The 26108-nt window shown below is 40.6% G+C and overlaps 4 protein-coding genes across 9 annotated transcripts; 2 read left to right on the top strand and 2 right to left on the bottom strand.

Moving 5' to 3' along the window:
* Nucleotides 1-1673: 1673 nt before the first annotated feature.
* On the bottom strand, nt 1674-5213 carry LOC112292972 (copper-transporting ATPase PAA2, chloroplastic). The gene is made up of 2 exons (XM_024541970.3): nt 4920-5213; nt 1674-4707 (listed from the first exon to the last, which is right to left on the bottom strand). The coding sequence occupies exon 2, from the start codon at nt 4617-4619 to the stop codon at nt 1884-1886; it is 2736 nt and encodes a 911-aa protein (XP_024397738.1). The 5' UTR covers nt 4620-4707; nt 4920-5213; the 3' UTR covers nt 1674-1883.
* A 3036-nt stretch (nt 5214-8249) lies between these two features.
* LOC112292974 (mRNA-decapping enzyme-like protein) lies at nt 8250-13649 on the top strand. Of its 3 annotated transcripts, XR_016497829.1 has the most exons (10): nt 8250-8832; nt 9493-9533; nt 9644-9693; nt 10018-10162; nt 10459-10512; nt 10894-11017; nt 11501-11944; nt 12395-12521; nt 13078-13276; nt 13418-13649. XR_016497829.1 is itself a non-coding variant. In XM_024541973.3 (8 exons), exons 1-8 carry the CDS (start codon nt 8671-8673, stop codon nt 12455-12457), a joined length of 1083 nt encoding a protein of 360 aa, XP_024397741.1. In that variant the 5' UTR covers nt 8250-8670; the 3' UTR covers nt 12458-12895. The 3 variants fall into 3 exon arrangements, 1 of the variants encoding a protein (XP_024397741.1); XR_002972870.3 differs by having other exon boundaries at nt 13078-13649; XM_024541973.3 differs by lacking the exons at nt 13078-13276; nt 13418-13649 and having other exon boundaries at nt 12395-12895.
* A 1876-nt stretch (nt 13650-15525) lies between these two features.
* LOC112293424 (protein TIC 20-I, chloroplastic) lies at nt 15526-16961 on the top strand. The gene has a single exon (XM_024542802.3). It carries the CDS (start codon nt 15700-15702, stop codon nt 16564-16566), a length of 867 nt encoding a protein of 288 aa, XP_024398570.1. The 5' UTR covers nt 15526-15699; the 3' UTR covers nt 16567-16961.
* A 1176-nt stretch (nt 16962-18137) lies between these two features.
* On the bottom strand, nt 18138-25681 carry LOC112293423 (protein HIRA). Of its 4 annotated transcripts, none has more exons than XM_090243512.1 (12): nt 24500-25681; nt 23616-23885; nt 22711-22965; nt 22328-22519; nt 21803-22026; nt 21449-21599; nt 20350-21348; nt 19970-20183; nt 19439-19673; nt 19075-19203; nt 18806-18902; nt 18138-18567 (listed from the first exon to the last, which is right to left on the bottom strand). In XM_090243512.1, exons 3-12 carry the CDS (start codon nt 22744-22746, stop codon nt 18415-18417), a joined length of 2430 nt encoding a protein of 809 aa, XP_090099638.1. In that variant the 5' UTR covers nt 22747-22965; nt 23616-23885; nt 24500-25681; the 3' UTR covers nt 18138-18414. The 4 variants fall into 4 exon arrangements, with proteins under 4 accessions (XP_090099638.1, XP_024398568.1, XP_090099636.1 ...); XM_024542800.3 differs by having other exon boundaries at nt 22711-22962; nt 24500-25592; XM_090243510.1 differs by having other exon boundaries at nt 18172-18567; nt 18685-18902; nt 22711-22962; nt 24500-25584.
* Between the last annotated feature and the right edge of the window lie 427 nt (nt 25682-26108).

The following is a 26108-nucleotide window of genomic DNA, read 5'->3' as shown; positions in this document are numbered from 1 at the left end:
AGTTGTGTAGTACCTCTGTAGTACAACTTGAACTGTACTGCATGCAAGCATCGAAACCATCCTGCAACCACACAAATTCTGCCAGAGCAGTGATCGCCCTCCGAAGTACTGAAACCAAAAAAGGGTTTGTAAAACAAACCCTCTCTTCCCATCGTTGATGACACGGATATTCTTCTACACTGAAAGCATTGAGCTGCTATGACAAAAATGGAGAAGGCGTGGTCCTGATGACGATCAAAAAAAAAATCTAATTTCTCTTTAGAATTCATTGTAAACAATCTGAACCCAACGCCCAGAAATCGCTCGCTTCTACACTAGTAGGGAGAGCATCAAGCTTATGTGTTTTGCAGGTCTAGATGTGGGGAGGAGGGTAGTACACATTAGTACGCTGGTAGTACATGCTGCATCAGCCTTCATAAGAGTTTCAATTCTATTATTTTTTAAGAGTTTTTTTCATGAGCGGTCGATGGGATTTCGATAAAGTTGAGACCCCTGAGGTTACACTGTTGATGTCGTTGCGTCGATCTACGGTTTGTTGAGTGAAGTCTGCTGACAGTTTGTGGGTGGTTTGTAATGCATTCCTTCAGTGAGTCCTTGTTTAAGATCGAAGCAGTGGACATGGAGGTGGGCCGCTTACTGCATTTGGTTCCACGTCTATTTGGGTGTACCATTGTTGCATTCACGCTAGATAGAACGGGACCGAAGAATCACCACTGAAGCACTATTCTGTTTCTTTTCTTTCTTTTCGGTAGTCATTGATCAATGGGTAAGTGACTTGTTTTTGAACTTGGTATCTATAATCCTCCCACCAACTACCTTTTCCTTCTGCATCAGAGGAGTGAGGGGCTGCAGTTGATGAACTCGAGATGCTCATAAGATACTTAAGTATTGAGATGTCGTGAAGATCGTGATATAGGGATCCGCGACGAGCCAACTGATACGCACATGTACTTGCAACATCAGTTATGGAAAATTATCTCTTCGACCAAGCAATCGGCCCGCTGCACTGTTTCAACCGGTAACTCATTCGACGGTATAAATTACTCGGTAGGAGCCACACAACCTCACAATGTTAGCACTCATGCTGCGCTCATCTTGCATTGCTTACGGTTGTTGGGAGTAGTTAATACACATCACACAACCAGCTGAGAGTTAATTACAAGAAGACATTACTTGTAGTACACTGGAAGGCGTAACCCAGATATCTTTCGTCCCATTTCCCAATCAGATGGTAACCGCACACAATGTGGACCACGGCTATGTAGCAAGATATTATCTGGGGTTTTTTTAAAGCAACCTGTCCAAGATTATGCCATTGCAGGTCATGCAGGAAAGGACTGCTGTGTGGAAAGATTAGAATGATACCAATGCGGTTCTCAATAATGTGCAGTGTCCAAGCCAACACTAGGCGAGCGGCAAACTTATTCGCAACCGTGACAGAGATATTTCTGCGACATATCTGACTGGTGCACCTTACATCCTTCAGCCCATTAGTGGTCATTTCTGGTTGTGTCCTATTCGTGTATACCGCCGATTCCAACCACTTCAATTATTTCGATTAACAACTTATTGCCTCTGTGTCATAGCAACATACACTTTAAATCTGATCCTTGTATATTTGCTAACATTTGACACTGCAGCTTCTACGCACATTTCATTTTACAAGCGCGAAGAACAGTAAGATGGTTGCAACAATTTCCAATAATTGCTACAGCATTGCGGTGCAATTGCACTGTTTTAATCTACTCAATGTATACTCATGTCTTATAATTTGCCAAAACAATATCTTACAACTCTTAAAAACAAGAAATCTTGTTTACTAGTAGAAATCTTCACAATCAACTAACCGCATAATACACCTGTTAGCAACACCTGTTCCCTTTTCACTTTTTTAATTTAATCTCAGCAAGAGACGGAAAACAGTGAAACCGCAACAGTAATGAATTAGTCACTACAATTATGCTGCTCATCGCCATCATCCCCCCTGCAATTGACGGTGTAAGAGCAAAATCTTGACTGGGGAGTAGAAATCCAGCTGCAAGAGGTAGTGACACTGCATTGTAAGCAAGTGCCCACGCAAGATTTTGATACACTTTGTTCATCGTGGCACGGGACAGTTCAATCGTATCGATAACCTGAGATAACCGATTGCCAAGCAAAATGACCGAAGCTGCGTCCGATGCAGCATCCACGCGAGCTTGCGTTTTGAGTGCCATACCGACATTTGCACATGCTAAAGCTGGTGCATCGTTAACTCCATCGCCGACCATGGCAACAGCAGCACCATTGTTTCGTAACTGAGTTACAAAGTTCAATTTATCTTGGGGCTTCAAGCCACCTTTTACTTCTTCCTTCGCTATACCTACCAGTGATGCCACATTAGCGGCTGCGTCTTCCTTGTCCCCCGAAAGAACAAACGTGCGGAGCCCTTTCGCTTTCAAATTTGCGACAGTGGCCTTTGCATCATGTCGTAAATTGTCGGTGACCGCGATGGCTCCGATCACCCCGTGCCCTTCCAACCCGACGAAAACAACTGTCTGTGATTTATCGAAGCATGATGTACTACATCTTTCATGCAGGAACTCTCTTAGTTGAGAAGAGCGTTCGGTTAAAGGATCTTCCTTGCAACAACCACACACCCATTCAAACAAACCAACAGCTGCAATGCGCCCATCGACCTCTGCTAAAGCACCATATCCTGGTTCAGTCAGCTGTCCTTCGGTTGGCGAAATTTTGATGCCCTTTGTTTCAGCCTGGGATACGATTGCGGAGCCGATGGGATGGACTGTGTGCTTTTCAACCGCAGCAGCAAGGCCCAAAATCTCCTCTTCACTGAACCCTTGCACAGTTGCAACTCCTGCGACACTAGGACAGCCTTCGGTCAGAGTTCCCGTTTTATCAAAAACAACTGAATCCACGCTTGCGAGACGTTCAAGTACATCTCCTCCTCGCAGCAAGAGACCTCTTTTGGCCCCCAATGAAGTACCTACGAGAACCGCAGTCGGAGTTGCTAGACCAAGAGCACAAGGGCATGCTACTACCAGAACGTCGATGGCAAGTTTAAGACTCAATAGTAGGGCATCACCATCTGGTCCAGCTGCGTCATTCAATAGCACATCCGGATACAGATTTGTCCCCAAAAAATACCAGAATGCAAATGTAGAACCGGACAGAGCCATGATTGTGAAAGCAAACGGGCCAGCAATGGCATCAGCGAATCGTTGCACAGGAGCTTCTCGCGCTTGAGCTTCCTCCACTAATTTTATGATGGAGGCAACAGCCGATTTAGCCCCTGTAGTTATGGCTTGCACCTTGATCGGCCCCTCCCAGTTGATAGTTCCGGCGGACACACTGTCTCCCTTTGATTTGGGAACGGGTAGAGGCTCCCCTGTAAGCATGGCCTCCTCGACAGCGCTCTTTCCACTAACAACTCTTCCATCGACAGGGATGGACTCTCCTGGTAAGACCAAAACACAGTCGCCGGGACGAATTTTTTCGGTCTCCACCTGCAGCTGCAACTCGTCGCTCAATTCATCATCCTCGTCCCCACCTCCCACGGAATCTTCCGACAATATTAACCTGGACTTCGATGGAACCAATGACAGAAGCTCTTGCATGTCACTCGAGGCCTTGGCGCGTGCCCTAGCTTCCAAGGATCTCCCCAAAAGCACAAATGCAAGCAACATAACCGGCTCGTCGAAAAAAGACGCGTCCCAATTGAGACTTGGATTTGCGAGAGATATAGAACTTATGGCAAATGCTGCGGAGGCTCCAATACCGACTAGGGTGTTCATGTTCGGAGACCGCCTCACCATGGCTTTCAAACCATCTAGCACGAGATCGCGTGCCGGTCCCAGAAGAGTGATAGACGCAATTGCGCACTTCCAAAGGGGATTGTGAAGAAGACTCAAGTAGGGGCCATGGAGATGAATACCTAAAGAATGCAGCAAGTGAATGGCATGGGAGCCGCAACACAATGCTACCAGAGACCAAGCAAAGGCCACCTGTGCGGTGCTTTTGGTCAAAGACTCTTGCCTTTTCCTTGCAATTCCATCTCTCTTCTCTCCGATACTCCCCTCTTCAACGCTGGCGTCCCGTATCTTGGATGGGAAACCACATGTAGTCAAATGAGTCGCAAGCTCCGAAGCCAAGCTCTCAACACGTCTTCCAGTACCTACGCGACATCGAATGGCAGCAGTCTCTGTGAGCATGTTCACAGCGGCAGTTTCTACAAATTCTCTCGATGTGAGCAAATTCCGCACTCGCGCAACACATCCCCCACACATCATCCCCTCAACGTCCAAGAGCACAACATCTGAACTTGCTGGTTCCTGCTCCGCCTCGACAGCAACTGTCTGGATATCCCTAGCAGTTCGCAAAGCTGCACATTTTTGAAGTCTAACAAAATCTGTTCTGCTACTGCAATTCTTGCCATCACTAGAGGAAATCCCTTGCCTAACCTGCACCGCAATCACACTCTTCCTGCAGACCCCCTTCACATGGCGCGCCCCACTAATTCTAAAGCAATTTCGAGAAAATCTTAAACCCTGACCAGCCTCGTTCATTGGCCAAGCAAGGCCCCTGGCATTGCATAGCCGCAGAGAGTAAACACTCTCCATTTCACACCGGGAATTGCTAGCGCTCCTAATCCTTCATTCAACCTTCAACAACACTCGCCTCCATCGTATCCACCACAACCTTATCCAGCTGCAAGTAACCAACCACAGCAAAACCAGCTGAATCTCTCAATGAGTGCAACACATGCAGAACGAAAAAAAACAGCAGCAGCTGCAACCTCAAGCAATCAATCTCTTCTGCTCAATCACCCCTTATGTCAATTCCTCTAAACTCTCGTCACCAAAATGAATGCAACTCCGAGGATATCGACACCGACAGATATAATCCAGCTTCCAACCCACCCCAATTGAACGTGGAAACACCAAATTAGTGCACGCAACCACTTCAATTCCTCAACACGGCCCACTATCCTCAATCGACGCCATTCAACGTCTCGGTAGGCCCATTTTCATCGCGGTGACATTAAGAGGAATCCACATTGCGAGTGAAATCCACGGAATGGATCAAAGGACACAACCATATCCACTCTGTTCAAAGGCAAAATTGGCGCCGCCAAATTCATGAGCTAAAATTGGATCCCACAACAACAGATTCACCCCGCCATCGTCGGGCTCCGAACCAGATTTTAATATTCAAAATCGATGTGAGTGGCTCCGAGTTAAGGTTAAGCATGTGTGGCTGAAGTCGCTGCTTCAGTGGCAGAAGGCGCCAAGCTGTCGGCGCTCTCATTGGCTGGATTTTTGGTGCTTATGTGACCCTTATCCACATCCGTCGCCCATAGTTCATCCAAATGTACTGAATGAACAATTTACTCTACTTTCATCTTCGTAAACAACGAACGAATGAGCGAGGTGCCGGCAAGATGTGCGTTGCCACGTGGGTACGCCGGCCCGGGCAGCACCGTCATTGATGGATGATGTTCCAAAGTAGATGAATGAACTTGCCGGCTCAGTTTGGAAAATATCTCACCTCTGGGCAGGTGGGAATGGGACCCCCAGGCTTGGGCCTAACCTCGTTCTCCTTGAGAATGCTCCCTTATAAGGAAACTTCATTCTCTGGGTTTTGAGGTGATAAATGAATGTGAGAACTTTTCATTATAAGCTAATATGGGCTAGTTTTATATTAAATCTGAGGATCTGAGAACAGGTGGGTTCCACAGTAAATAAAGTTTTTGGTCATTGTTGGGAAGTGTACACAAAGAATATAAATAAATATGTATATCAATAGGCTTTCTTAACTCCAAGATAGAAGCCATGTTTTGGTTTTGGCATAATCTAAGTTTAGAATCTTGTTCTTTTATAATTAAACGATAACTCTTTGAATAAGAATAATTTAAGGATTTTGAACAGGTTGATGGCGGTTTGTTGTAACTTCTACTATTATGTGTTTTGAAAAATAGGAAATTACTAAATAAATATCTTGAATATGTTTGTTTCACTATAGTTCTTAGTTTCACCTCGATACAGTGATAATTAATTTATTGTGTCAAAATAAAATGATGATTCAGTATTTACACGGTTAATAAAGTGATACTTAAAATTGTGTCAAAATAAAATCAATGATTTAATGTGTAGAATAATAAGCACTACAGTTGGTAATGGGCATGAAATAAGAATTACTAATGAAGATATCATAAACATCATACACAATCAGGCAGATAAGTAACGATTGTTTCAGTAATATGTTTAAAATTATAGAGTGTATTTTAATACTACGTTTCTTCTCTTCTTACCTCTTGTGAAAGCATAATCTAGATCTTTGTAGAAGTTGATTGTTTGTTGTGATGTTTCATATAATAGATATTGCATAACATGAATTATTAAAAAATGGTGTCTTACAAAAAAAATGAAGAGCAACACTTGTGTAGGAAGTGTCAAAAAAATGTATAATAATGCAATATAATTTATTTATTTTTTAAATTTAAAAGATAAATATTTCAAAGATACTGACTTTTATGTGCCAGTCTTCCATACATATATTTATACATTATTTTAGAAAGTGGCAAAAAAATGTCCTGTTCGGTGCAGGTCTTATTCATGCATATATTTTTTTAATGCAGACAAGCTTGAATTACAGAGGAGATTTAATTTCATATTTATAAGCTACCATATATATTTAAAAAAGTAGATAACATAGTAAATATTATTAGTAGAATTGAAAACATAAATAAAGGTTTGATAACTTATTTTAAATTTGTATTATTTCAAGCATCATGGACATCTCAAGTACCATGAAATATCATAACTTCTCAATTTAGAAGATAAATATTTCTTTAACAAGTGATAGAAATACTTTTTATAGAAAATATGCTCAAGCTCTAAGAAAAGATACATGAAAAAACCCAAATATTCTTTAAAATTCTAACTGAACAATTTATGATATGCAATGAATGAAATGAAATACAATCAAGCAACATTAAAATCCAAACAAATAGATCTTGTTTATGAGAGAGAATAGCTATTTTCCACATTGCTTAGGTGTATACTTGTCAATTATAAATTAGGAGATCCATCAAAGAAAACCATATGCATTGTATTCTACAAATTTATCTAATATTTTTCTGTAAAAAAACTAAAAGCTAGGGAGTCTCTTAGAGTTGTTGTATTTGAGTAATATAAATCTGCACATTTCTTTCAACTTCTCTTGAAGGTAAAAACAATAAAGCACTGTAATTAATTACTATTTTTTTTTCTCATAAACATGGATTGTTAGTTTAATTCTTTAACATTGGTTTGGACTAATTATAAATACTTTGAAATATTTAGAATTTATTTGGAATTTTATTTAATAATTTGAAATAAGTTTTTGATAAGATCCTATTCAATTTTGAATCAAAAGAAATAAAAATATTATCAATAGATAAATAATATATTATAATATAAAATACAAGATATAAAAGTATCCAATTTTTACCATACATTTGCTATAAACATATCAAAGAGGGTGGTATTTTGTAGCCAAGAAAATAATTTAGGGATTTTTAAGACATAAGGTAGAAATCATCATTTTTAAATTTGATACATATTTTTGTTTTGATTTTGTCTAATGTATTGCAAATTGATTTTTCAAGAATTCAGACTTGTGATTTTGTATGATTTTAAACATATTTCAAATAAAAATAATTCTCACTTGATGCATATACAAACATGTACATTTGTAAAGTAATTCCTATTATATCATATTAAATTGAAATGTTCTGAGGTTGTTCATTAGAGTTTGAACTTCCAGTTTTTTTAAAAAAATTTGATAGTTTTTTTTAATAATTTTTTCCATATGATAACAATATAATTTATAATAACCAAATATATAAATTAAGTTTAATTAAAGAAGATATTACAATAACTATAAATTCTTGTGTTCATACCAACTTATGAATCCCTATTTATGTAATACCATAAATATAGATTACTTTAATCTATAATTCATTAATTAATTAATTTATGAATCTATAATCTATAAATCTATAAGCAACTCAAATTTGTACTAAGAGACCGTAGAAGCAGGGGTAATGAACAGAGCCAGGTGCTGGCTAAGCAGCCAGCGTGGAAAGCCAGCAGGGCAAGGGCGGTCCGGGTCAGCAATCTGACGGAGCAAGCGACAAAGACAAGGGCGGCAACTAACCGAAAGTAACCGACGGCACGACGGGGCGGGGGCGGGGGCGTGGGGGTTCTCGTCAGCATGGCGGACGAGCGCACGTCGTCGTTGCCTCAAGAGTAGTCTCTGCCGGCGCCCCTTTGACCCCATCGCCGCACCGAACATGGCCTGGCATGGCATGGCTCTGTGTGCCAAATACGACCCGTTCTGCTTCGGTGTTGTAACATTTCTGCATTGTGTCATCCCCTTTCATTGTCGGCGTTCATGAAATATCGCAACTGTCAGAAGCGCAAGTAGAAGAAAAGGAAGTAGAAGAAGAGAGCGTTGTGTGGCGCACAGGGAGTTGTGAAGGGGGGAGAGAAAGCGAGAGAGAGAGAGAGAGAGCGAGAGAGGGTGTGTCGTGTGTTTCGTTTGTATTCTTTGTTGTTGGATTGTTTGGTTGGTTTGGTTTATGAGTAGTCCTGTGCGGGGGAAGGTTGCGAGGGAGCTCAACCCTCGATGGCGCAGTCTGGGAAGCCGCTGCATCCGCAGCTGGACCAGCACAACACCAAGGAGCTGAACCTGACGGTCTTGCAGCGGATGGACCGTTATGTAGAGGATATTTTGACCACTGCTGGTCATGTCACCTTGTTCCAGTTCGACACCGTTACCCAACAATGGGTACGTTTTTTATTTTCATTTTTGTTTTTATTTTTTTCGTGGATGAGTGTATCTTCTGTTTTAGTCAGAAGTATGGCGCAATTTGAGGCTTATAGACGCGGCGTGGGTGATATGACGTATTGTAGAGGGGTTGTGTGCATGAGACGGGAGTCGGGACTTGATCGAGGTAGAGAGTGTTTCTTGGGGTTGATGGTTTGTTCAGATTCAATGCCTGTAAAATGGTGAATTGGCCCTGATTTTGTTGAAGAGATAGTGGTTTCCGGAGCATATTAGTGTCCGCTGCGTGCAATCTTAGTAGGGTTTGCCGAGAGTTGGTTTAGTTTTAATGTCTCTCAGTTTCGTACGGGAAATCTCGGAGAAGCACTTCTTATTCACTTGCCCATTCTCTCGTGACGTTGTTCACCTCTGTGCAGTGCGGAGGGCTTTCAAGAGAGTGTTTGCTTGAATGGGGTTGTGTGCGTGGATTTCTGACATGCTTTGTTAGGGCTTGGATGGTACATGCGCTTTGTTTTGCGTGTACGTGTTAGATGATCACATTCTCAATTGTATCAGAACTATGAGGAATTTGACTTGAGATCAATGTATGAGGCTATTCCCGTTGTATTTGGGAGGTAACATCTGGAATGCTGACATTTTCATTCCTCGTCATGCTTTATTCAGATTCGCAAGGATGTGGAGGGCTCACTTTTTGTTGTAAAAAGGTGGGAATTCAGTTGCTCTGATGTATGCTTCGGGTTTTAAATGTTTGTTTTTTTATATATTTTTACTCAGTTTGTGATGTTTTAGTGATGTGTGGGCGTCTTCGTTGCAGGCGCTCACAGCCACGGTTCCAGTTCATAGTGATGAATCGGCAGAGTACGGGTGGGTGGTTACACGGTTGCAATAGCATGGTCTGTATCCGAGAGTGTGAATAAACGACTAGAGCCTCATTTCATCTTGCTAGAATGTGAGGGTTCCCCATGTCTTGTTTGAAGAAGTAGGAATATATGTTTTAGAAGTAGTCTGGCTTGGACGGTGGTTTTAGTATTATTCTCTGAAACCTGTTATTTTGTTTTTCAAATGTAATTCATAATGTAGAGGGTTCGTATATTAGTCAGATGTAATGCTTGGCTCTGATTGAAAGGTTCAGTTATCATCCCTTAATTGTTGATAAGTGTGCTTGGTGGTTTGTTCGTTAATGAGCAGACAATTTGGTGGAGAATCTGTTAGGTGATTTTGAGTATGAAGTGCAAGCTCCGAATCTTCTATACCGCAATGCTAATCAGGAAACGAATTACATCTTGTTTACTAATAAGCGGGAGTGTGAAGAAGTTGATTCTCTTTTTCAAAGGTGATTGTTTTTTGTTGTCATAAAACTCATCTTTGATATTGGTTAGTAGTCATCATCTTCCTCGTTGTTTTCCTTATATTTTTATCATGTATTAATACCGTTGACATTTTTGATTTCGACACTAATTTTCCTTATATATATATATATATATATATGTATATATACCCACGCGCGCGCGCTCTTTTTGCAAATAGTTTCAAGAGTTGGATCATCGTACATGTACGTACAAACTTTTCATAGTTGATACGATGAGATTTCTGTAATCCTGATTAGCGGTGGTTTTATTATTGTGTCAGAATCTTGAACGCCTTCTCGAAACCTCCTTCAAAACCAAGGTTGATTCCTGCAAGGTCTGTTTATACTGCGACTGTGTTATATTGGCAGGTTTCGACATTCACAAAGATGACTGTAGGTCCTGGACAATGTTCTGATTGTTATTAAATTAGGCTGTGTATTGCATTGTTTGTTTTCTGAAATATTTTGTAGGTCATTGTTTCGGCATCAGGTTGTAATTTGAGTTCTTGGTTAACGTTAAGTGTCTGTGCTCGTTTGTATGTGCCTCGTTTCTATTTGTACCCGGTGATGCATGAATGTGAGATTCATGTGTCGAATATGAGCATTATTCATAATCTCTTTTAGACGCATGTGTCGAATATGGCATACAATATTGTTGTATTCTTTCAACCAACAACTGACGTGATAATAGGTTTTATATTGTGAGCCACTCGCAGCTCAGATTATGTGGAACTTGAGGCTGCCCCTACTTCAGTAAACTTTGAAGGTCCATTGGAGCGAGGTCCTATCGCTTCCTCAACAATGCTCGAGATGCAGGATGAACCACTGGAGCGTCGTTTGGTTTGTTGTTCATCCCTCATCTCATTTGTTATATATATATATATATATATATATATATATATATTCGTGTGTATGTGTGTGTGTGTGTTGTCTTCTTATTGGATTTGAGTAATTTAATCTATAACTGCGAGAATCGTCTACTAGACAGCCCTTTGCTCCAAATGGTTTTTATGTCGTTTAGATTGGGTCTTTGTTTTGAGGTCGAAGGGTCGGTTGGACTATTTCTCCCGGTTTTCTTCGAGTTTTCATTTTTTCTTGGATTCCATACTTTTTTACAAGTACCTTCTATTCTGCTCTCTATCTCTTCCATCTTTTTATTCTAATTTGTTCCTTGTCTCATGTGTTTGAATTCTGTTCTTCAGTTATTTTATAATGTCTTTTCCTCTCATGCCATTGCGGTCCTATTCAGGCTGTAGTCAATGTCAACAGTTGAAGTTTTTCTTGTGCATGCAACTTATTTAGGTCCTTGCGAACGTGTAACAGAATACAGTGCGTACAAGCACACCCGATATTGTTCCCTCAACAGCAACTCGTCCTCCAATAAATCATTCAGTGCAGTCTCGTACAAGTGTACCTGCTTCTCCTACTCTTGCTCCGATGCCTTTGTCATCCATTCTTTCTTCAACAACAGCCTCACCGCTGAATTCTCTTGCTCCACCTTTGCCTCTTGATACCCCTGATAACCCCTCTGCAGGTCGTGCAACTCTTATAAAGCCATCCTTCTTTGTTCCTCCTTTTTCTTCAGTTCACAGCACCCCTAGTGCCCCTCTGATTCCGTCTTCAACTCCTGTGGTACCTTCCCATGGTGCTCCATTGCTTCAACCCTATCCTCCTCCGAATCCGCCACATTCACTTTCTCCAGCCATGCAACAGGGTGTACCAGTAACTAGGGATGGGGTCCGAGATGCACTCAATCGCCTCGTCAAGGTGATTATCTCTTTGCATTCAATACTTTCGCCTATTTAAGGTATAGGTGGATTTTGTTGTGAAGTGATCGCCAATGACTGAACTGTCACACATGGCGTATACATCACTTGATTTACAGCTGTCATCAACAAAACTATGATGCGCAAGTGGTTAGGATCTGTGCGGAGTCTAAAATAACACTGGCTATTGAGAGTTTTCTCATCCTCAGTTGGTGCAAATGCATTTTGCCATCAATTATGCTATGATAGTAATGCTTTACTGGCTCAGACGATCTGTTAAGAATTCCAGTGCATATGTTGCGGGGCCTTCATGGGTTTTATTGTTTCATAGATGTTTCCTCAATTATAGGTAGGAAGTTGTTATGTGAGGATGAATTATGATCTTCAGTTGATGAACGCTTTATTCCTTCCTAGACTTCTATTCTGATTTGAGGGTGTGGTTGTGATGTAGAATGAGCATTTCATAGAGATGGTGTATCGAGAGATGAACACACACAGTTTTCGATACGGTTGAAGGATTCAGGCAGAAGAAGATTATCACTTTATTGCAAGCTTGTGAAGCTTTTAGTAACCATTTGGTGCGTCTCTTGTGTCTTGGGGCTTAAATGTGCTGTGGTCAATGGAGCTCACTGAGAAACTTGAAGAGGTTGCTGTATACAGAACCAGATGATTGTTCTAGAATGTAATATCTTGCCTTATGTGCCCCTTTTTAAGCACACATTTGCAGGAATGGGAGCATCAGACACTGCATAGCAGCACATTAGAAAAGTTTTGGTAATACTGGAAGGTGCTGTGGTTATTACTATATTTTTTAGCTATGTAAAGCAACCTGGACTTGAGCACCTTGGAAACATCTTTATCAGTATGTAGGAGTACATATGCCCAAAGCTGTGCTTGATCACATGGTGTAGATTGCTTACATGAATCTTCATGAAAATACTTTCTTTAATAAGCTACTGAAGTAACTACACAACTAGATAGAAACCTGGTATTGAATATGCGTTACTGATGCAATGAGTGCTACAGTTATAATCAAGAGCCCTATTTGTCTAAGCCGTCTTCCGAAGAGGTTGCTTGCGAAATGTACATCATATTATTTGATAGCTTGAAATACGTAGTGCTTCGGTTTTGCAGGTGAGACTCTTATCGGTTCTCTTACAATCTTCTACTTCTCATTCGAGATTTTGGGTTTCTGTTTTCAAGTCTTCGAGGAAATTCCAGCACCTGGGGGCTCCTTTACAATTGAAGAAATGGGGTTCAGAGGAAGTCCTTTCTATGTGCTCTGAGTCCTCAGAAAACCTCTGCTTCTGTGCTGGTGGGCATGAGTCTTTCGGTGAGTCTTTGTAGACATTGTTTGGCACATATACAAAGCTCCAAAGTTGCGTCTTGGTTACTGTTATTACTGGTAACTACCGAATCAAGCACAACTTTATCTCACAAACTAATGTAGTGAATAACCAAGTTCGGGTTGCAGAAGACATCTTAATACTAAAGATGGTAGCTATGTACTTTGGAGGAGAAAGGTTACTTCTACAAGCAAAGTATCTTTGGAGGGAAGCATCTAAAATAGGTATTAATTAAAGGTGGGAAGGTGGTTTGATTCTTTAGATATTTATTAAGATAAAATAAACCAGTAGTCTATTGACATATTTGTAATTTATAAATGTTGATCTTAATATGATTAAGTGGCACTTAGTTTTAAAATATATTATTAGAATAATTTTCAAAAATAAGAATCTAATATTAAATAAGTTATCTTTAAAATTCCACAAGAAATGTTTTAGAAAGAAAAAATGTATCTACTTTACTTTTGTAAGATTACAAAAATAATTGATGAATTTTGTGGTAGAATCATTATAACATTCCAACAACCTTATTTTTTTGTTGTATATTAAAATTTTAAACAATTCTACAATCTAAAACTACTGAAAATTTAAAAATATATCCATGTTTAAATATAAAAAAACAAGTTTTAGAATTGAATTTTAGCAATCCAAGCTTTTAGAGTTGATAGTCAAGTAAATTGTAGCCAAACTAAGATTGTTATTAGTTTTATTAATTGGCCACTTGAATCTTATTTATCTTAGCTCAGCCATTTAAGTAATATATTTTATTTAAGATACTACTATCTTTTTTACAACTTCTTGACAATTTTAAACATTATATATATATATATATATATATATATATATATATTTTTTTAAAAAATAAATATATTAAGTTGTGTATATGAATATATATATTTTTATCAAATTTAAATTTTGAATTTTGATTTACAATTGGTTGGATCATTTCTTTTTTCTTTGATTTCTACAAGTTAATAACTAAAGTACTTAAGCTAACAACTATGTATTATATTTTTGATGCAACATTCTAGAAATATTTATAAGATGAATAAAAGTTGTTAAAGTTTTGCAAAGAATGTTGTTATTACAACTTTTTATTTCTAGTATCTCTAAAATCTTATAATGATTGTAGAAGAGTAATTTACATATGTTCTAACCATAATCTATTAATACTTCAAAATAAACATAAAACTTCTATTTACTTATCTTTGTTTAAAATGCAATCTAATATGTTTGTAGAAAACAATAAAAGTTATAATTTATTTACCAAATATCTATCTATCTATATATATATATATATATATATATATTGCAATAAAAAATACATAAAAATTCTGAATTAATCAATTTAGTTTTTGATTAAATTGGAATATACTTAAAGCTTTAAATATTGTATTAGCTAAATTAATTAATTTCCACTTGATCTAATATTTATACAATTAGTTACCACATTTACACAACATTTGCACAAATTAACAAACCACTATGTAAAATTGTATATATATATATATATATATATGTTTTTTTTTTTCCTTTTCTATTTTTATTCTAAAGATCTTGTGATCCATTATAAATCTATTTCACCACAAAGAAAAGGATCTAAACATATAGAGCTAATAGACATGAAAAAGCCCTTCAAAAGGGAAATCAAAATTATAATTATTATTTTAAAAATTATTGGATGGTGGAAGGATATTTTTTTTTTGAATTTATCTATGATATTTTATGCATTTGTGTCACAACAATGCACACAAAGTCACCTTAAGCAAAGTTGGCAAAAATATACAGGATTGTAAAAAAAAAGAAAAACATACATTAATGTTGGTTTAGAAACGGATAATTTTTTTAAGACACCATATATATACATATACATATATATATCTATTTTATTATTGAAAAGAGGTCAAAATTTTAAGTTAATCCTTTAAACTTCAATTATATAACTTTGATTTTATTATTGTTAGTGTACTGAAATTGTTACAATTTTTTTTCTGATTTCTTTGCAATGATTTCTTTTATAAGAACCTAAATAAATATACAGAGAATTAAAATTAACCAACTTATAATTTCGACTTCCTAATCATATAAAAAATATTCAAATGAGAACAACTGTGAACTTGCAGTGTGAACGCAAATTGAACAATACGCCAGTGTGAACGCAAACAGAACAATACGTCAGTGTCAACGCAAATATAAGAGCGCTGCAGTGTGAACGCATGAAAAATCATCGCAATACAAGTCTAGAAGCACACTTATCCTGGAAGGGAAGTGGGGGTTTAAGTTGCTCCGTTGCATTGCAAATGATTCGCACCCGTCTGGTGGGGTATTTCGCAATTCCTCCTGATAGAATTTCTGGGGGGGTCGTGGTTAGTGTAGGCGCATTCTCAAAGAAATAGTGGGAATAGATTGCATGCAATTTTTGTGCAATAGTATCATGGGTTCCTCCACCACCATGCACACAAGCTCGTTGTCTCAGTTGCTGCGCCATTCGAAGAATCCCACTGTAAGAGTGTTTGATTGCTGTGCTTCTTCTCCTTCTACAGCAAGCTTCGCTCCTCTGAGACGAGAATTCGCCAAATGTGAATCTAATTCATCGTTGGGTGCGAGGACAATGTTCCTGCGTCTTCAACACAGGCAAGCATTTCCACCTCTAGGGTCCATGTTGTCTTGCTTTCGGCAGGGTGAAGCTGGGAGGATAGGTGGGAATTTGGCATTGAGCGAGAGGTCGTTTAGGCGAGGGAGGATTACCCCTAGAGCAGCGACCGAAGATGTGCCGTCATTTAAAGGATTCGCCCCTATGCAAGAGAAGCCCAAATTCTGGTGGCGTATATTGGCGTGTGTGCCATACCTAATGCCTCTGAGCGAGACGTGGATGTACGCGGAGACTGCTTATAGTTTGCACTCCTTTATTGAGGATTACGAGTTTTGCACATACCCATTTCTGATTCTCATTGGTACCCTACCCAGCTGGTTCTTGCTAGCGTATTTTTTTGGCGCTTATCTGGGCATTGTCCGCAACAACCGATGGCCTCATTTCCTACGGTTTCATGTAGTGACGGGGATGCTTCTCGAGATCATAGTGCAGGTTATTGGTACTGTGAACGATTGGGTGCCGCAGGCTGTGTACTGGGGTAAATTTGGAGCTCACTACTGGCTGGCAGTCACATTTGCTTTCCTGTTCATTGTGCTGGATTGCATCAGGTGTGCTTTGAATGGCATGTACGCTGACGTGCCCTTCTTGTCCGATGCATCTTACATGCAGATCCCTTACGAATAGTTTTATGTACAAGGGTTTTAAGAAGAGAACATGCAGGTATCCTATGTAGGAGGTAATTAGGCTAATCGTGAATGGATTGTTGGTTCTATTTCTTCGTCCCAATATAGTCTCATCAATATGAGAAGTTCACATAGCGTTTTTCAATTATGTCGTTACGAAGTATATTATCGCTGGTTTCTGAGAGTTGTTTTGCAGTTGTGCTGAAGCACGCAATGGATGGAGGGAGTAGAGTCGCCAGTAAGCCAAACAGGTTTCTAAATGTGATTTATCAAGGTGTCCAGGACTTCTGCAGGATCTTGTTATTGAATTGATGCAATTGCTGAATCAGGGGGTTTGTCCGCAGTCTGGATTTGAGATAATTTTGACAGTACTCTTAAACAATCGTTTTTTGAGAATGTTCCTGTAGTGAAGCATGTGGATTAATGTATTTGACATGTGAGTGTTTGAGTTTAAGACTGGAGAGGCCATTCAATATCTGATGCCCATTTTACGTTTTTCCTTATCAAAGGAGGAAGCTTGGGCAAGAATATCCTACTGTCTGGCTAGAATGCACCACCTTGTCTGATCAGATTTTCCTATGCCTTCCTTCTTCATTATCCCCCTTACCAGTGCTACCTCTCTCACTACTCCCAGCAGTCTGCCTATGCTTCCACATTCTTTACACGTCAAGTTCAAACCAAAGACGACAAGGCCGATTGCAATCAGCCTGGCGTTCGAGAATATTAACAAATTGTTCTAGATACGGTTTCAAAGTCTGAAGAAAGTGCTAATGTATTGTTTTAATCAAGTGTGCCCTGGCAATAATGAGCAATCGCGACCGTCCAAGGGTGGTTGGTGCCTGCTGTATCATGCGAAGAATTAGGTTTGTGCATATAGAGTAAGCTGGGATGATATGTCTGTACTCGAAAAACTTTGCGTTGTTTATTTGTTTGTTCCGTGACAAAGATATCCACTACGGTTTCTTGCCATTATACGAAGTGGTACAACGTAATTGATGTTTGTGCAATTAAAATCCGCCCAAGTTTACATGTTACTGTGGAAGACTGACCATCCTACTTAACCGTCGGTTCGTAGCATTCAATTCAGTCTCATGCATACGGCATACTTAGATAATCCTTTTTGTAATCCCATATTGTTGCAATCGATCCGTGAAAATTGTGCGTGTAGCTTGAGGTTTCACTCCAAGGAGTTCCCTCTTGGATTCGGCACCTGAGCCTGTTTGACATAAAAATGACCGCAGAAAATGTTCTGTTCAATCAAGGATCAAAGACGCTCTTACCAAATAAACCATACAGGAGCTGTGCAAGGCAAGGGCTACTAGCACACATCTACAATTTAGATAATGCTACATCAATTCAACCTGTATGCCCTTGTTAAAAATTTATTTCCCATCAAAGCGAGACCGCTGAGTACGAGTACTCGGCCAATTATACATTCTTCAATACACAGATGAGAATGTGGCTCATTAAACCGAGACAATACGATCGAATGACCCATCATATAGTAATTCACATAATTTTCTATTATTCACAAGGCAACAGTCACTACAGCCATGCACCATGAGCAGGAAATAAAACAGAAGTGTATCATACACGCAATTGAAAGTTGAAAGAAAGCAAGTCAAAAGAGTTACTCTTCCTTCTAATGACCTTCACAACAAAGTCAAAACACCTGAGCAAGTCAACGGACAGATAGCTCTTAAATAGCTCATGTAATCCTACAGGGTCTTCTAGTTTCATCACCTGACATGTTACATCATGCTTTTATACAGAAGTTTCCAAAATTTCCAATGCTAAGCGACAAAAACGTGACGTGGTCACCAAGGGTGAATATAATCCAGTCTAAAAATCACAAAATTGAGCCTCCTGATTGCGAGGCCTTCTCAGCAGCTTCACACTCGGTGACAAGATCAATAAATTCATTCAGCAGACGCTGGATAGCTCTGTTTGCTGCCATTGCAGGTAACACAAACTCCTTGAGCAACTCTCGCTTGCTCAAGCCCTGCGCACGGTAAATCAACCTTGTCAATGCAGACGTCCAACCCAGCAATGTCACAGTGTGGTCAGTGCAGACTGCATTCAAACCAGAACTTTGAATAATAAACAGAATCTTACTTACAAAACATCGAAGCACTGCCAACCACCAACTTCGGCATATCAAAACCCCAATCCCAACACTTCGCTGCGTCATTGTAATGAAGACAAATGATGTAAGTCATAGAAGAGAGAAACTTGCTTACAAGAATATCAGGTTTCCACGACTGCAGCTTTCCTACAGGACCGACAGGTCCCAACAACTCTTCACAAAGTTCTCTTAGTCGTGCTTCGTCACTTTCCCTGAAAAGCGCGGGGACTCATCAGTGCAATTTTACAGTAATTCTTAACTTCCTGCTTCTATCATCATTTCTTTTATGAAGCGTATCCGTAAATTAAAAATGATTCACTATCCCTTTAAGCGGCTCCTTTAGATTGAAAGTCGAACTAAATGTCCAGAAGGCAGTGTACTTACTTAGTTAGGCACCTTACATATGCAACGAGACACCGGCTATACTCACTGGCGGACTTGAGTGCAAGAGCAGAACTCATTTGAACTTCCAGGTGAACTCTCGTCTGCCATTTCTCCTCGGAAAGAGACATTCTGATCACGAAATGGTTCTCGATGTTAACAATTGGGATTTCTTTTTTACTTTCCAAAGAAGTAAGAGATGAATAAGGTATAGAACTATTTCAATATGTATTCAACCAGTCAATAGGACAATGGTGGGTATCTTAAATACGTTGTACGAGATAGAGACTTAGGTGGGGTGGTATTCATATTTCACAACGGAAAGGTTTTTTTAAGGAATAGGAAGAACTTAAAAATAAAGACTAACCTGTTCCAAAGGAACGATGGACCAGCCGCTCTAGCAACACCTGCCTGAAGGTTAGCTAGTTCCCCATTATCAGCATCCGGCCATGTGGAGACAAAATTAGATGCTGGAAAAGAGTCATCCGCAACCCTTAACCAGCAGCACATGCCGATGTTGAAAATAAAAGCATGTCGATTAACCAGCACAATAAGCGGAGCCCCTGCCTTTGAAAGTCTGGCTGAAACCAATTTCATTGTTCCTGAACAATCCATAAATAGGTCAAGATCCAAAACAAACAACCACGATCACGACATTTCAGTCCACAAAAACTACTATCTCTTCACCAATATGACCAGAACGATTCAATCACTCTGAGCACTAACTACGAAGAGAGATCACCAAATTACAAAAGGAAAAATTACAACAAACGCAAATCCAGCTAAATATGGTATTCGGCAAATTATTGAATACCTAGTAACAATTGAATGAAACAACAATGCTTAGAAGACCTTGGCTGTACCACTAGAACGAAGCGGAAAGTTTTTAGATCCTCACCATTACTAGCCAGCGTTGAATTGGCTGACGTAGAGTTCAGAAGAGGGCCAAGTGATTCATGAAGTAGACGCTTGGACTCTTGCAAGTCCCATAGATGAAGTAATCCATTCCGTGTAACAACCATTAATTTCCAGTTCTCGTCACAGTCCATGAACGCTGCTGCCGATCCCAACATTATACTCGGCTGTGCCCTCCGTCCAGCCATTGTATAAATCTGAAAACATGTCGGAATCTACTTCAGTCTCCAACAACAGTGGCCCTGTGCGGCGAAGTATCGAATCTAGTCCACCGGAGAATTCCCGACAGCATGCATTAACGTTAGGTGTATTAAATCACGAGGTGAAATCCCAGCTATAGAAGATAAACGACCGTCAACGTACCTGTAGGCTTCCATCTCCGCAGGCTACAGCCCAAAAATTGGAATTTCCGGACAGGGCAGTGGGCATGGAGACCAAGTAATCGCACCAACGAACCTCGCCATCTTGAGAGCAAATTATCTTCGCCTTGGCAGAGCTTTCACGAATTGAAGTGGGAGCTGCGGAGCCTAAAGCTGATCCTAAGTTATTTGTACACTCTGCGGGTCTGGCTTCTAAGCAGATAGGAGCTTGCACTTTAGAATCCTCGCCACTAACACCTTCAGGCATTCGAATCCTTATCGATAGCACTCCCTCAGGAGTAGTCATCCTTTCAACTGGTACAACCATATCCAGCTGTGAACCACCTGCGATATTTGATGGCCTTTCACTGCCCAGGCCAATCGCAACAACAGCAGCTGAGGAGGAGCGAGCTGCAGGCGCCAAGGCCTCATCGAGCGCGATTCCATTACTTCGTTTCGCAGGTGGCACATCAGGCTTGATGTAGTCTTCGGGCAATCTCCGCTTCGATGCAGTTTCAGGTGCGATATTTGCAATGCCTCCCAAATCCTCTTTTCTGACATCTGCCGTGGTTGTGAAAGAATCATATTTTACACTGCTGTGTAATGCGCCATTGCCAAAACCGTCCTCTCCTCGAGGCGGCCCCAAAGGTTCTGGGATGATTCGTCGCCGTCCATCAGCTCGCCTGTACTCTGTCTGCTTGACTGAGCTCGGAGCTACAGGAGGAGAAACAGATGGGACAAGGCTGCCATTACGACCATCAATACCAAGAACAGGTGCTGGGAGAGGCTTTGTCAACACCTTTGTATGTGCCTCAGTAGAGGGTGCTGGGGGAGGCTTTGTAGGAACCTTTTTAGGCATCTCAGCATCAACTGTGCCATTAGCAACTTTGGGCACTGCTTTAGTAGAGTCAGTGTTATCTCTATTAGGGGCATTTCCACTTCCCCATTGCTTTGCCGCTGCCGCCTCCAGCATCAATTGTGCTGGACTTTCAGCTACTGTTGCCTGCGACATCATGATATGTTAAGGTCAGACCACAAATGACAACTAAAACAGAAAATGCACATTCATAGTCTTAGTTAGAATAGAGATGGATAATACTCACCTGCCGCACGCGGAGGTCACCATAGCGGCTCTTCTTAAACTCTTCCATTTCTGCATCTGAGATTTTTTCACCCAGTTCTTTGCGTTCAAATTGAAAAGACGCGACAGATCCATCGAGAGAGCAGCAGAACAATGTGTAACCATCTGGACTCCTGTTCAACAAATAAAAATGTCATGTTTGGAGACACGGGGAATAGTATAAATTTTGAAGTTAAAAGTCAGTAAAAATTGAAAATAAGAAGTCAGTCATGCCCATCCTCAACACTTTTATCATTTTCCATCCTCATATCTTCAGGATAATCTCGATAAATGATCCGGACAATAAGACCACGCTGCAATGAGATGGGGAACGCACCAGGAAAGATCAACAACACTTTGTTGGAAAAAATGCTTTCCAATAAATACCGGACGGGGGCTCCCAGTGGTCCACACGGAAATACAGCAGTCTTGGCTCCCGATGGCTATAACATTATAAGGCGCTAATTCTTTAGTTTTTGAAGAAGTTCCGTTGGCCCCTCCCCAAGATGCAGCTCCATTTCCAACCCCATCTACCGTTCCATCCACAGAGGTCTTTTTCACCTGATTGCAACAGTTTTTGGATGTTAATCTACATGTAATGCATCACAAGCTTCGTCCCTTGCTCACCGAGATATGAAAATCTGCAGAAGTGTTGTGTGATAACTTGATAACGAAGGAAAAGTATTACTTCAACAAACAGGTAATTACCAGAAGCGAACTTAGCATTCAGTAAATTTTATCGAGATAATTTTCATTCACAAATTTGTTCATCTCAAAACTTATCTCGTAAATTTAACGCAAACTCAGTAAGATCTCCACAGCTTAATCCATACTCTTTGAGACATAGCACACGAAGTTGTACCTTTCTAAACATTGAATGGTTGAATCGGACAGCCACAACTGGCGCATTGTGGCCAACGAAATCAAAAGAAGCCATCCACTCTCCCCTCTCTAAAACTGGAGCAGTATGACTAGGATTTTGGAATCCGTGAGTTGTGGCAATGAAATGGCCACACGGTGACCATCCCAATCGTCTGAAGAACGTAGACCCAACCTGAGGGAAGTCCGCAAGTACCCCAACAATCAGATGCACTTCCAGGTTGTGTGAACAATCATTCCTTATATTCTTCACAAATATAGGACCCATCACTTGATACTTAGCATAAAAGCGCAAAGTCAAAACTACAAATGGATTAGCGTCAAAGAGGACAAACACATGTGACGCAGCAAGTTTGAGATACTTACAGTTTTTTCCCATGGCCCTTCAACTTTTTTTACCATGCTCCAGTTGCTAGTTCGCCAAATTATTACAGACTTGTCATCAGATTGGGTTGCTAAAAATGAACCAATGGGATCCCAGGTTAACCCTTTCACAAGGCTCTGATGGCCAGTGAGAACTGCAAGAACAGCACCAGTAGAGGCCTGCCACACACGAATAGTGTTGTCCAAACTACAGCTAGCAAGCTGTGTATCATCCGGTGACCACCCAAGATCCACCTACTTCAGGGAACGCACACACAGCCAACCAAACGCACAATTTAGTGCCTTAATGAGGGTTAAAATGCGTTACAATCAACCCAGAGAACTCATACTAAAAAAATTCAGAAACCTAGTTTTTATAATTACCAGTCCACTAGACAAATTCTAGCGTTGTGTCACGCAATTCATGATAAAGAAAATTTATCGTCAGTGATCAGCTTTAGAACCAGGAACTGATTTTTTATTAAGTTAGAGGTGGCAAGAAGTGAACACTCGATTTTTCCATCGAAAGCGACAACATATCCTCTAAGCTGGACTTGAAACGATCAATGGGGATGATGCTATGAAAGTCACAACAAGCAATGTTTTAGATCAAATTCAATTCCGGAAGGTACGACCTTGATTCATCATTAACAGATATAAGTTGAAGTTAGATATTGAAAATAAAAAAAAAGGTCAAGCACTTGTCGGAGAAAATTCTATCGGTAATGGCAAAAGACGAGCTACCAAACAAAAGTAATCCAAAGAGGACCTCTAACAGCTGTTGATCTTCACGGTATTGCTCACAAGGATAACAAAACCTCAATGGAAGATAGTAAAACATAAATAAAAAGCACGAATTTTTGAATTTCCTAGAAGCAATGCAGGGTGTTATAGGGACGAAAAAATACCACGTCAGCAGAATGACCCCGTAGAGTCAAGAGCACCTTCCAGTTTTCAACATCCGGGGGTTCCCCGCTTCCGAATTCAGTAGTACCGGAGCCGGGCCTCTTTTCATGAATCAAAACAACTTGATCATCAGATCCAGAAGCTATTTTCTGACCACACTTCGCCCATCGAACGCAATTGACAGAACCAAAATGGTCTCTCAATGTTGCAAGCAACTTCGTGTCTGAATCTGTTTCTTTCTCAGCCAATGGCCTCATGTTCCAAATTCGCACCTGGCACACAAAGGTACCAATTATAACACTTGTCTCTACATTGCAAATAGTCATATAGTCAACCCTGTTCATATCATCGTTTCCATGGACAATCTTGACACTGTCGTTGATATCAGAGAAGAATCAAGTACTGAAGCACGATGGAAGAACATGAGCTGCTGGAGATTGTAAACGATGGCGACTTTGGAACTTTAAAACATTACATGCTCACGATCACAAATTGAACAAACTAAGACAAGCTCATGGCATCTGATAAACAATCGTGGTAACGAAAAGCGCCACTCCCCATAATGTGGCAACTTGCCATAGTTCGTAACCAGACACTCAAAACCTAAGATATTCTACGGTACTGCGTTCAAGTACGGCATAATCCAAAACAGAGCTTTTGCTAATTGAATAGTTGGGAAAAAACCGCTGAGTGGTCAACTAGGTAAAGCACATAAGCAGCATCTCAAGCAACTGTTAGAAAAATCTGCACTGACCAATACCGCCAGAAAATAGTGAACGACATGACCGAAATTCCTTCACAATAAAGAAATCAAACCAGCCTTGTTAGAATCATGCAACGTTGATGTGGAAAGATTCTCGTAGGTATGCCAAGGGCAAATAAATACCTTGTGATCCCCTCCGGCTGTGGCAAAACGGAGGCCATTGGGCTGTGTGTCCACGGAGAAAATCTGGAGTCCGGCATGGCGCAACCACGTGGGCTTTTCCACGATCATTTTAAGGGGATACTTGTGCACCCCCTCTCGCCCACCCCCCGCCCACGCCCAGCCCCTGCGTGGGCAGGGCTTCGCTAACGTCGTGCCAGAGAACACGCAGTGCGAATAGCGAAAACCATGTACAAACGATGCCGGAAATTTCCCAGAAGAGAGAGAGCGGGAGACACCACCAGAAGATGGGAAACGACAAGTTGTACCGCGAGGGACGAGATGGGTTTAAGGTTTACACATGGAAGCGGATGCCAAGCAGGGAGTTGACATTGATTTTCCCCGGATTGCAGAGCTCAGACAGGGGGCGCGGCTATGGTGGCCCCAATAACCAGGTCTCTACCAAATGGTTCGTGAGCCCCCCCAAAATGTGGCAAGAAGGAAATTCTTTTCCGTACGTCTCATCACATGCCACAAACTGCACAAACCTACACAAAACCTACACAAAACCTACACAAAACTCATCAAAAGTTTACCGCACAAGTCTACATGATGTAATATATAACCCCCTTGAGTGATACAAAAAGGTTAATATTCCGCCCCAACAGCCGTAGAAACCAGAACAGACACCACCACCTGCAAGGCAACGAAGGAACTGGACCGAGGAAGAACAGAATGTTGCTACCATACCACACAGCCAAGGTGTTTCTACATCCGGCTCCTCCCACCTCAACATGCACACGGATTCCTTCACAGAGATAGATATTAATAGAAATATGAGAAAAAGATGGAAAAAAAAAGATTAACAGAAAAGAAACCTCTCAAAAGCTTAGTCAAAGCACACTCCACACCAAGCCCAGCCAACCCCTTCCAACTGAAGTGGGTGTTGCTCAGGATGCTCAGCATGCTAAGGATGAAGCTTAAGAACCATAACTTGTAACTGAGCAACAACAGCAAAGTAGGACCTAGACTCCACCCTTAAAAGTTAACCCACGTTGATCTCTCTCTCTCAAGTATGCTAACCCACGCACCAGAATAGCAGAAGATCAAGGGATGTGTGATGACCAATAAACATCAAATGCCTTTCCCAGGAAACATAAGCTTTACTCGCACACACACACTCTCTCTCTCTCTCTCTCTCTCTCTCTCTCTTGCTATAAAATTGCTCGGCGGATGGAATCAATGATGGGACTTGGACAAGGAATCAGTGGTAAGTCACAACGTCAATGGTTATCACCGTTGTGTAATTCATTATCTTTTACTTGTTACTCCTCTTGCTTCCTGGAGAAGAGGAAGTATCCTTCACGCTTATTTACTAGACATGGCAAATGAAAAAAAATAAAATAAAAAATGAAAAAAAATCTCTGTAATGGCTCATAATTCACAGCCTAGCCTTTTGGTTGGACTCTGTAGTAAAGTTTATAGAGTTAGTATGTGGAAATTTTTCAGTCCGTTCGATTATTGTTGGTAACAGCGAAGCCAGTCATCTTTCAGGAGCCATGAGTATTAGGTCATGCATGACATCAACGCTAGAGGCGAGTCAAATTACCGCAAGCAAACGAATGTGGAAGTT

Source organism: Physcomitrium patens, chromosome 16 (genome assembly GCF_059467195.1).
Source record: "Physcomitrium patens ecotype Gransden chromosome 16, ASM5946719v1, whole genome shotgun sequence".
Lineage (NCBI taxonomy): Eukaryota > Viridiplantae > Streptophyta > Bryopsida > Funariales > Funariaceae > Physcomitrium > Physcomitrium patens.
Note: the sequence above shows the minus strand (reverse complement) of the source record. Positions and strands in the feature narration are given on the sequence as shown.

What these genes read in the sequence shown, in the direction of transcription:
- LOC112292972 (XM_024541970.3), bottom strand. Translation starts at nt 4,619, where the DNA reads ATGGAGAGTGTTTACTCTCTGCGGCTATGCAATGCCAGGGGCCTTGCT.
- LOC112293424 (XM_024542802.3), top strand. Translation starts at nt 15,700, where the DNA reads ATGCAATTTTTGTGCAATAGTATCATGGGTTCCTCCACCACCATGCAC.
- LOC112292974 (XM_024541973.3), top strand. Translation starts at nt 8,671, where the DNA reads ATGGCGCAGTCTGGGAAGCCGCTGCATCCGCAGCTGGACCAGCACAAC. An exon ending in GATGAATCGGCAGAGTACGG is followed by an intron (nt 9,694 to 10,017) that starts GTGGGTGGTTAC and finishes GTTAATGAGCAG; the next exon opens with ACAATTTGGTGGAGAATCTG. An exon ending in CCAAGGTTGATTCCTGCAAG is followed by an intron (nt 10,513 to 10,893) that starts GTCTGTTTATAC and finishes AGCCACTCGCAG; the next exon opens with CTCAGATTATGTGGAACTTG.
- LOC112293423 (XM_090243510.1), bottom strand. Translation starts at nt 24,607, where the DNA reads ATGATCGTGGAAAAGCCCACGTGGTTGCGCCATGCCGGACTCCAGATT. An exon ending in GCGGAGATGGAAGCCTACAG is followed by an intron (nt 20,184 to 20,349) that starts GTACGTTGACGG and finishes ACATGTTTTCAG; the next exon opens with ATTTATACAATGGCTGGACG. An exon ending in TGGCAGTGCTTCGATGTTTT is followed by an intron (nt 18,568 to 18,684) that starts GTAAGTAAGATT and finishes TACCGTGCGCAG; the next exon opens with GGCTTGAGCAAGCGAGAGTT.